At 42.0% G+C, this 11,682-nt stretch overlaps 1 protein-coding gene across 1 annotated transcript in view; it reads right to left on the minus strand.

Annotated features, from left to right (window-relative positions):
* LOC109913894 (complement factor B-like) overlaps positions 1–11,399 on the minus strand; it is a 72,896-nt gene extending 61,497 nt beyond the window's left edge. The window contains exon 1 of the mRNA XM_048612746.1: positions 11,295–11,399. Coding sequence (XP_048468703.1) covers positions 11,295–11,399 — 105 coding nt within the window. The remainder of the gene's footprint in view (positions 1–11,294) is intronic.
* Positions 11,400–11,682: the final 283 nt, after the last annotated feature.

Here is an 11,682-nt window from a genome sequence, read left to right on the forward strand (position 1 = left end):
GGAGGTTGGTGGGGTGGTACGTGAGGACGAGGGGGATTCTTTTTTGGTTCTTATTGCGTGGACGGGGTGTGAGGGATGAGTTGTGGGAGATGTGGGAGACACGGTTGAGGGCGTTCTCGACCACTGAGGGGGGGAAGTTACGGTCCTTGAAAAACGAGGACAACTGAGATGTACGGGAGTGGAATGCCTCATCCTGGGAGCAGATGCGGTGGAGGCGAAGGAATTGGGAATAGGGGATAGCATTTTTGCAGGAAGGTGGGTGGGAGGAGGAGTATTCTAGGTAGCTGTGGGAGTCGGTGGGCTTGAAATGAATATCAGTTTCTAGGTGGTTGCCCAATATGGAGACCGAGAGGTCCAGGAAGGGGAGAGAGGTGTTATAGATGGTCCAGGTAAACTTAAGGTTGGGGTGGAAGGTGTTATTGAAGTGGATGAACTGTTCGAGCTCCTCGTGGGAGCACGAGGCGGCGCCGATACAGTCATCGATGTAACGGGCCGGTGTAGGTACGGAAGAGGGATTGTTCCACGTAACCTACAAAGAGGCAGGTGTAGCTTGGACCCATGCGGGTACCCATGGCTACCCCCTTTGTCTGTAGGAAGTGGGAGGAATTGAAAGAGAAGTTGTTGAGGGTGAGGACGAGTTCGGCTAAGTGGATGAGGGTGTCAGTGGAGGGGGACTGGTTGGGCCTGCGGTACTTAGTTTCTCACGCATTCTCTAGAAGACGTTTGTCTGTTAATGATCAGGAAAGACAACCATTGCCGATTTCTTTCACTACTTCCTGACCAAAATTATCACAATTTAGTGACTCAACCTGACACCTCGTCTACTTTCATTTTGCAGTTTCCTACACGTAGGGATATTTCTGCCTTTTGTAAGGACCGTGCCTTTTTTTAGCGTGTTTTTAAAAGCTGGGGACTGAAATGTGAAAGAGCTGTTTTAAAAACCAGTGTTTGAAAGAGTGACTGCAGGTCTGAAAAGCAAATAACCTGATTACCCATAGCAGCCTTCCTGTGAATGATGTTTAAACTTTGAAATGATGCCAACTGTACCCAAAACCAGTTGGGTATATGTACCAAAAAGACTGTGGTCTTAATACTGACGCCCAAAGGGGACCATTTGTAACCAGTTTGCTGCTACTCTCAGTTTTCAGTCTTATAACCAATTCTGCAACCGAACTGATTCCCAGGCTTCAATTCCACGACAAACATACTATGTGATCCTTCATTAATATGAAAGCTCATATCTACATTCATTATCAACCTGTTACTTTATCAAAGAACTTTATCAAGTTAGCTAAACACAATTCATCTTTACCAAATCCATGCTGGCTGCTTTTATTAACCCTGGACTTTTTAAAGTCACAATTAAGCTTTCTCTCTAAAAGTTTCCACACAACAGAAATTAAACTGACTAGTCTATAGTCGTTGAGTTTATCTTTCAGTTGTTTTAAAACAAAAATCAGGGACATAACGTTTATAGTCTATTGCCATCTGGAACCACTTCCATATCTAAGGATTGGAAGATTGTGCAGTCGAACTCTGGTCTCCACAACCAAATGCCTTTTCTACCTTAACTGCTTCCAACCTTTTGGATATCTTTTCTTTCTTATTTCTTGTATGTGATATTTCTACTACCTCCTCCCTTTCTGTGACATTGGCAACAACTGCAGGGGAGATCGTAGCAAGATATTCATTTCGAACCTGGTGCCCTCTTCCTCCAGAATAAACAGTATTTTTAGGAACTAATCAGCTACACCCTTTCATTCTCCTCTTGATATATGATTACAATCATTATGGGCTCACTCAAGGATTTTGCCGCCCTAATTTCCCTAATGAGTTCTCCTTCACGCTTTCTGTATTCAGCTCAGTTCCCTACCATATTAGGAGCAAATAGTCACTTGGTGGCAGAGAACTGAATGGGAGGAGAAAGCTAAACAAAAACCGGAAGAACTGCGGATGTGGTATCTCAGAAACAAAAACAGAAATTATCAGAAAAACCAAACAGATCTGGCAGCGTCTGTGGAGAGAAATTAGAGTTAACGTTTCAGGTGCAGTGGCCCTTCCTCAGAACTGGGTGGAGGCCTGAGGAAGGGTCACTCGACCAGATCTGTTTGGCTTTTCCAATAATTTCTGTTTTTGAGAGGAGAGTGCTGATTTCATACAGGCATTACCAATGAGAAAAACACCAGGTAATGATTGACAGTTAACAGCCAGACATGGTTTAAATTTTAAACCAGAAGCAACTTGCTTTGTATATCTATGATTACTGTGCAAAGCAATATTTAGTATGAATGTAAAATAAACAATGCTACTTTGAAGTCTAAGCATAAAGACAGCCTTTGACTTTGCCTTTTCCTAGTCCAGTCTGGGAAACCCATAGCATGGCATCAAATCACACGATAAAAGAATGCAATGTTAAACTCCTTCCTTTTCCTATTTCATTGAATAGTAAGTGTCAGCATCAACTCTGAAAGCACCACTTACTGCCCTCATGAGCATTTTGTATTTTCCACATCAGCAATCTGTGACATGACAGGTAAATCTGAGTTAACCACTGTTGCGCTGGTTATATCATAGCAGGCCTACACCAACATAGAATGGATGGAGACGCCCAGGATTCATGTCACAAAGAATCCCAGCAAGTAACGGCTGAAGGCAATCTTCACCATGTATTGGATTTAAATCCGGTGCCCAGGGTTAAAAGGACAATGTGCAATCCTATTAGGCTGCTAACATGCTGAAAATGAAACACTCATACCAATGTTTAAAACTGATCAAAAATCGTTAGCATATTAAAGTGTTACGTTTTCCATTAAGTACATCATATCTCTCCTTCTGAGATTTAAAGTATATTGGATATCTGTTTGACTGAAAGGAGATTCAGTTATAAATGACAAATGAATAAGACTCAAAGATCCATACACATTGAACAAAAGTCAGGACCAAACAGATCATTTGAGCTGAAACTGAAACTCCCACCTGCCTCAATCAACCCTTTCTCCAGCAGCCTGTTCGATCCAATCATTATTTCACACTGCTTCTTGACTTCACTCATCTGCTCTCTCAACCTTCCAGGCATTTTGCTGTTTGGAACATTTTTAATCCAACAAAAGCAAAGATCTAATTCAATTAGATCAGACACTCTCAGCCACCAATGTATGTTTACCCAACCTATCACTGGAAGCACCTATAAAATAATGATCTCTCCAAATTATCTGTCCCATGCAGTTCATCTCACTGGCATCTTACAGGGGATAGCACAGTTTCAGGGACCATTGCTATAAAATACTGATGTCAATTTTGGATACATCAATGAAGAATGACTGCGCTCTCTTGCCTGTTGAGAGCAGCAAGATCTAGGTACGCTTATATACTATAAAATTACACCTATTTAATACCTCTTTCTTGGGATAAGGCATCACTAGCAAGACCTTCATTACCGACCATTTCAAAAGTGCTTAAGAAGATAGAGGTGAGTCTTTATCTTGAGTCACTGCAGTCCCTGTATTGAAGGAACCCCGACAATGGCGTTTGATAGGGATTTTCATCATTGTATCCATGTTTTTACCAAGCCCATAGTGAGGCTTAGAGGAGGCATTCATAGCATAGCGCTAATGTCGCTACCTCTGGCTAGAATGTTACTTGCTACTTTTGAGCCCAAGCTTGGACATCATCCATGTCTTGCTGCATTTGGACATGGTCTGTTTCAGTATCTGAGGAGTCGTGAATGGTGCTGAACATTGTGCCATAATCAGCGAACATCCCCACTCCTGGCCTTATAACGGGAAGAAGGTTGTTGACAAAACAGTTGAAGATGGTTGGGCTATTGTCACTACCCTGAGGAGCCCCTGCAGAGATGACGCAGAACTGAGATTAATGACCTCCAACAACCACAACCATATTCCTATGTGTCACATTTGACTAACCAGTGAAGAGCTTAACCCCTCCCAATTTCCATTGACTCCAGTCTTGCCAGGGCTCCTTGGTGCCACACTCTATCAAATGTGGTCTAAAGATGAATTCAATTGGGTGTGGCTGTTTGAGAGTAAATCCACCTCTGAAATGTGGGGGTCTTTTAAAATCCTGTCGATCAGAGTTCAGGACCAGCATGTTCCTGTGAAAATGGCAAGATTTAGGAACCTTGGATTATGCGATATTGAAAGATTTTAGTCAAGAAGGAAAAGGAAACTGAAATCAGACAAGGCCCTTGAGGAGTATAAAGGAAGAACTTAAGCAAGAAATGGAAGGGACCATGAAATGTCCTTGCAAGTAGGATTAAGGAGAATTCCAAAGCATTTTATATGTTTATATTAGGAGCAAGAGGATAGCTAAGGAACGGGTAGGTCCACTCAAGGACAAAGTAGGGAATTTATGTGTGGAGCCAGTGGAAGTGGGTAAGGTCCTTAATGAATACTTATCAATATTCACCAAGAAGAAGGATATGGATGATGGTAAGATTAGGGAGGGGTATGTTGATATTTTGGAGCGTGTCAATATTAAGGAAGAGGAGGGGTTGGGTGTCTTGAAAACATCAAGGTAGATAAGTCCGCAAGGCCTGATGGGAACTATCCCACGATACTGAAGGAGGCAAAGGAAGAGATTACTGGGGCCATGAGATCTTTATATCCTCTTTGGCCACAGGCTAAAGAATAGCCAATGTTGTTCCTTTGTATAAGAATAGCATCAGGGATAATTCAGGAAATTATAGGCCTGTGAACCTTACATCAGTGGTAGGGAAATCATCGAAGAGGATTCATGGGGACAGGATTTACTCACATTTGGTGAAGAATGGACTTATTAGTCGTCATGGCTTTATGTGGGAAGGTCTTGTCTTACAAACTTGAGATTTTGAGGAAGTAACAAAGATGACTGATGAGGGTAGAACAGCGGATGTTGTCATTTGATAGGGGCCCTTATGGTAGGCTGGTCCAGAAGATTAGATCACAAGGGATTCATGGTGAGTTGGATATAAAATTAGTTTGGTCATAGAAGACAGAAGGTAGTTGTGGAAGGATGTTTTTCTGACTGGAGGTCTGTAAGAAGTGGTGTTCCACAAAGATCAGTGCTGGGACCTCTGTTGTTTGTAACATATATAAATGATGTGAATAAAATTTAAGTGGTCTGATTATTAAACTTGCAGACAACACAAAAATTGATGGAGTTGTGGATAGTGAGGAAAATTGTCAAAGGATACAGCAGGACATAGTCCAGTTGGAAAATTGGGTGGAGAAAATGGCAGATGGAGTTTAATTTGAACAAGTGTGAGTACATTTCGGGAGGTCATATGCAAGAGAAAAGTATACAGTAAATAGCAGAACCCTTGGGCATATTGATATACAGAGGAATCAGGGGGTGCAAGTCCATAGCTCCCTGAAAGTGGCGACACGAAATTCGGTTAACATGATAAAGAAGGTGTTTAGCATGCTTGCCTTCATCTATCGGGGAATTGAGTATAAAAGCTGGCAAGTCATGATGAGCTGTGTAAAAGTTTAGGTAGGCCATATTTGGAGTATTGTGTGCAGTTCCGGTCACCACACTTTGGAAGGATGTGAAGACTTTGGAGAAGGTGCAAAAGAGGCTTACCAGGACGTTGCCTGGATTGGAGCGGAGTAGCTATAAGGAGAGTTTGGACAAACTTGGATTATATTCGCTAGTGTCGGAGGCTGAGGGGTGACCTGATAGCAGTGTATAAAATTATGAGAGGCATGGATAGGGTGGAAGTCGAAGTCTTTATCCCAGGGTGGAAGTGTCAAATACTAGAGGCATAAGTTAAGGTGAGAGAGAGGAGAGGTTTCAAGGAGATGTGGAAGGCAAATTTGTTTTTTTTACATAAAGGGTGGGGAATGCCTTTTTGTGCACTGCAGAGGAGGTGGAGGAAGCAGATATGACAACATTTAAGAGGCATTTAGTCAAACACATGAACAGGCAGGGAATAGAGGGATATGGACAGGCAGGCAGATGGGATTAGTTTAGCATTACATCATGGTCAGCATAGACATGGTGGGCCAAAGGGCCTCTTCCTGTGCAGTACCGTTCTATGACATCAAAGGCAGTCACTCTCAACACATCTCTGGAATTCAGCTCTTTTGTCGATGTTCAGACAAAGGCTGTAATGAGGTCAGGAGCAGGGTGGCCCTGGTCACCCAAACCGAGTGTCACTGAGCAGGTTATTGCTGAACTAGCACTGCTTGATGTAAACATTCATCCCTTTACTGATGATCAAGGGTAGGCTGATGGGGTAGTAACTGGCTGGCTTAGATTTGTCCTGCTTCCTACGTACAGAACATACCTGGACAATTTTCCCAATTGTCAGTCGATGCCAGTTTCGTAGCTGTAGTACAACTAGAACACAAGATGGAAGATATCACATGACAGCTATTTAAAGCCATGTAGCCACATCTGGAGCACTGTCTTCTATTCTGGACACTACAGCTCAGGAAGGATATATGGCCCTTGGAGGGAGTATAGCATAGGTTGCCAGAATGAGCCCTAAATTCCAATTATTCAATTGCAAGGAGAGATCCCACAATCTAGCTAGAATGCAAAGAGCTAAAATTTTCAAGGTCTTAAGGAGAACAGATGTGATAAGAAGAAACTATTTGACAGAAAAAGCATACTACTTCCTCAAGAGGCTAAGGAAATTCAGCATTTCTGCAAAGACTCTTACCAATTTTTATACTTGCACCATAGAAGGCATTCTCTCTGGATGCATCATAGTGCAGTATGACATCTGCTCTTTCTAAGACCGCAAGAAACTACAGAATTGTCAATGCAGCCCAGTCCATCACACAAACCAGTCTTCCATCCACTGACTCCATTTATACTTCCCACTGCCTTGGGAAAGCAACCAACATAGTCAAAGACCCTTCCCACCCCAGTTATACTCTTTTCCAAACTCTTCCATCAGGCAGAAGATATACAATTTTGTATACACGCACAAACAGATTCAGGAACAGCTTCTTCCCCACAGTTATCAGACTTTTGAATGGACCTCATTAATGTTAATGTTGATCTCTTTCTGCACCTTCTCAGCAGGTGTAACACTGTACCCTGCACTCTGTTCTGTTACCCTGATGCACTTGTATAATATGACCTGCCTGTAAAGCATCTAAGACAACACTTTTCACTGTATACGAGACAGTAATGAATCAAATCAAATCAAAAATGATTGGGAAGTCAGAGGTTAGAGGATACAGCTCAAAGCTAGAATAGGGCCTTCCAGCAATGAGGTTAGGAAATAGTTCTACAAATAGAGCACAGCAGGAGTTTGGAACTCTATTCCACAAATACTGTTTTATTACTGATTAATTGCTAATTTTAAAACTGAGATTGATAAACACTTGTTAACCGAGGAGTTTAAAGGTTATGTAACAAAGGTTAGTTTATTAGGTTAGGTTGCAGATCAGCCAGAATTTCACTGAATGGCAGAACATGCTCCAGGGGTTCAATCCTGTTCCTACGGTTACGGCCCAGTTGACATATTGTTTGAAACTTGTACAGATGGTAAGATCAAAGAGCACACATAGGAAATCTATAGGCATGCACAGGAAGAAATCTACAGGCAGATAATTAGGTTACATGAAAGGAAATATATATTTTCAATCATTGCTCTCTAGAAGAAATTAACAAAATATTTGGTAGCCATGAGTTTGCTTCAAAACTTTAAAACAAGATGGTATTTCCATGTACAGTTTGATAATCCGATAGGAAAGGGACCATGGGGAAAGAGTGATAGGTGGGACTACCTGGATAGATCTTTCAAAGGCGCAGCACAAGCAAGATGGGCTGAATGTCCTCCTATCGTATTGTGATTCTGTGTCACAAGTGGTGAGGAGTTGTAGACTCTACCTCAGAAAACCAAAGGGGAATTTCTCAGTTTGTTTCTGAGTGGGCCACTTCTGATTCTGTCACTTGTGATTGGGAAGACTTGATTTCAGTTTGTTTGAATGACAGAGATCTTCATGGGTCGAATGATTTGATTCCCCTCTTTTGACATGTCATTTTAGAAACTTAATTGATAACTTTCGAATAGTTTCATTAATCCTTCAAATAGTGGACAGAGGAATGTCAGAAATATGTTCAGTCTCTATTCACAAGTGTCACCAAAAGTAATTTCTAGGCTTTGATCTTCATCATTAGGTGGCTTTAATGAATTGCTTTAAGTAAGAAACAACTTTTTTTTTGGAATATGGACAGGAAAATGAACAAACCAGACATGCTTTACAGAAAGAGGAAGAATGAAACTAGAAGACAGAGTAGGCCCAGGGAAAAATTGCCTTATCCAACTCTCCATGAAAAGAGCTGGAGAAAACCAAAGTCACTGAAAGGAATAATTTGAAAACCCAAACGGAAGAAAACGTCCTCGAAATGACCAAGTAACCAGTGAACTAAAGACTGATTGTTTCTTTGCAGATAACATCAAGGTATCCTCAAAGAAAGGAAAAAAATTCTGGAACCAACCCATCCAGTTTAGTGATTTTGGACCAGTTATTTCTTTTCCTCCACTCTTACTATTTGTGTTTGTCTGTATTTCTTTGAGTTTATGTGAGTTTTAAAAAGGGGTAAGAGTTTAAGTTACATAAATTAGAAATAGTCTTCTTTTACAGTTCTCAACGTTAGTGTTAAAAAAGAGTTTTTTTTATTGTTACCGAAAAAACCTGGTGTGTTTTGTTTTTATCATGGGGAGCAGTCAGAAGCAAATTGGGATCTTTGACAGTTCCATGAAATTTAACATTTGCGGTGATGGCAGGAATAGCGAGACTTGATGTCCAGCACACTATCTCGACGGGCTGTGACATTAATCTGATTTAGACTGGATTACAATGATTAATCTGTTCTGATATTATTTACATATACTCACTGTGATACATGACAATACACTAATATTGATGTTAACCATATCTTAATATTAGCCCAGTATGAACGAACTGCAATGCTTACTAATCACGAGGAAAAATGATACCTAATAAAGATCAAATCCTTCAACACCCATTGGGAGAGGAAATCACACTGTGAACCACATATTCCTTGGTCAGTACAATGTTTGGTCTACATCACTAAAGATAAGGCAATGTAACATTTATCTGTTTTCCCCAACAGAATGCATCTTTCACTCCCACTGGACTATGTCACACTTAACCAATTCCAGTTGACCACAGAATTGGAGATCGGAGGCTTGATTCACATGCTGAGTACTACTAGAGCTCAATAGCTACAACTAAACAGCTTACAAATGGAGCAGAACCATCAAGACATTTAGGAAATATTTAGATGAACATTTGAAATGACATAGTATGCAAGATAAGGGGTGGCTGCCCCAATTCTGTGGCTACATTTGTGCCAGTGAGTCCTTAGAGAGTGAGCACACTGTGTTCACCAATACTTTCGAGAGAGGTGGGCACCGCGGTGCGTACAGCGCTTTTATCTCCCTTTCCAACTCCATTTTGATTTAGCCCCCTCACTCTCTCCCTCTCTCCCTATCTCTCCCTCACCTTTGATGGTGCGCATTGCCCTTAATGGGGCTTTGAATGTAAATTAATCAATTGGAAAACATGGGTAATTTGCTGGTGGCGGTTGGTAGGTGAAAATTGTCAGAGGTGGTTTACTAGTCGGAAAAGCCATTTGGTTGTGTGTGGTAGCACTTCCAGATAAAAAAAAATGGGCCAAGTGCTAGAAACTGAGATCAGAATAGAATCTTGATGGCTAGTATGGACGTGATGGGCTGAAAAACCTTTGTGCTGTAAGAACTCTGACTCTGTTAATCTCTGTTGCTTGTGCATTTGGAATCGCTCTACTAAGACAGAACCTCGCAAGGTCATCCAAAGTTAAACAGCAAGGATCATATGCACTGGTGACAGTTCAATTCCCCCATTAACACTAGTCAATTACCCTGAATCCCCTACTATCAACGTCCTGGGGGTTACCATTGACCAGAAGCTCAACTGAATTTGTCATATAAACACAGTGGCTGCAAGAGCAGGGCAGAGGCCAGGAATACAGTGGTGAGTAGCTCATCTCCTGACCCCCTCAAAGCCTGACCCCCTCAAAGCCTGACCACCATCCACAAGGCACAAGTCAGGAGTGTGATGGAATATTCCTACCTTACCTGGATATGTACAACTCCAACAACACTCAAGAAACTTGACAACATCCAGGACAAAGAAAACCTGTTTGATTAGCATCACATTCACACGCATCCACTCCCTCCGATGCTCAGTAGCAGCAGTGTGTACTATCCAAAAGATGTACTGCGGAAATTCACCAAAGATCCTCAGACAGCCCCTTCCAAACCCACGACCACTTCCATCTAGAAGGACAAGAGCAGCAGATAGATGGGAACACCACCACTTGCTTGTTCCTCTGAACTTGAAATATATCGCCGTTCCTTCAATGTCGTTGCGTCAAAATCCTAGATTTCCCTCCCTAATGGCAATGCGAGTCTACCCACAGCATGTGGACTGCAGTAGTTCAACAGGCAGCTCACCACCACCTTCTCCAGGACAACTAGGGTCAAGCAATAAATACTGGCCAGCATGCAATGCCTAGGTCCCATAAGTAGATTTTAAGAAAAGGCATTCCTGATGTACTGAATCATAGAATCCCTACAGTGCAGGAACAGGCCATTCGGCCCAACAAGTCCACACCAACTCTCCAAAAAGCATCCCACCCTATCCCTGTAACCCTGTATTTCCCATGGCTGATCCACTTAACTTACACAATCCTCAACAGTGTGGGCAATTCAGCATGGCCAATTCACCTAGCCTGCACATCTTTGGACTGTGGGAGGAAACCCATGCAGACACGGGGAGAATATGCAAACTCCGCATAACAGTCGCTCGAGGGTGGAATTGAACCAGGGTCCCTGGAGCTATGAAGCAGCTGTGCTAACCACTGAGCCACCAAGCTGCCTCAAGGCTGATGCTCAGGATAGTTCAGTTATCACATTATTCATTCTATTGTGGAGTTGATTTGGTTTTGAATTTTCATTGTCACCTGGGCCATTCTTGAACATTTCTGAAACCTCCTTACAGCACAGGCCACAGAATACGGACTCGGTTCTTGACCACAATCAATGGCTAGGTAGCCCCTGCACACCTCTGGACAGGTACCTGTTCTATCACTTCCAATGAAGGATTTGAACAGTGTATCACTCCTATTCCAACAGCCCAAGCTAGCATCAATATCATATCATGTACACAAATCTCATTAGACAAACAATTGAAGATTGAAATAAAAAAAGGTGCAACAACAATTAGTGAAGTAAAGATTGAATATATCCCTTAGGGAAGCACTGTACCACATATTACAGCTGGCAAGACTCCAATAGTTAGCAACAGCATGAATTCCATAATCAGTCCATTCCGTCTGGCCCAGGAAAAGAATGTGCTGAACTGACCAGCCATTAGTAGAGAACAGAATGCAAAATCTGATATTGAGAATGCGATCCACAGTGTACAGTTTCTGTTGGTTAATGATTAAAGTTGGGGTAGGCTGGAGACAACTTTTCTGATCTACTGCCAACCATTTTCTGGAATGTTTCATTTGGTGTTTGCTTTGCTGTGAAATCACTAATTATTAATCTGTCTGCACAGCAGGCAGGAGGGGACAGAGCTCGGCGATGAGATTTCTCTTATTCTCTCTGAGCCAACAAAACACACTTCTTTCCCCAACACATAACAGACCAGA

This window comes from Rhincodon typus, chromosome 26, assembly GCF_021869965.1.
Source record: "Rhincodon typus isolate 14 chromosome 26, sRhiTyp1.1, whole genome shotgun sequence".
NCBI classification, from domain to species: Eukaryota; Metazoa; Chordata; class Chondrichthyes; order Orectolobiformes; family Rhincodontidae; genus Rhincodon; species Rhincodon typus.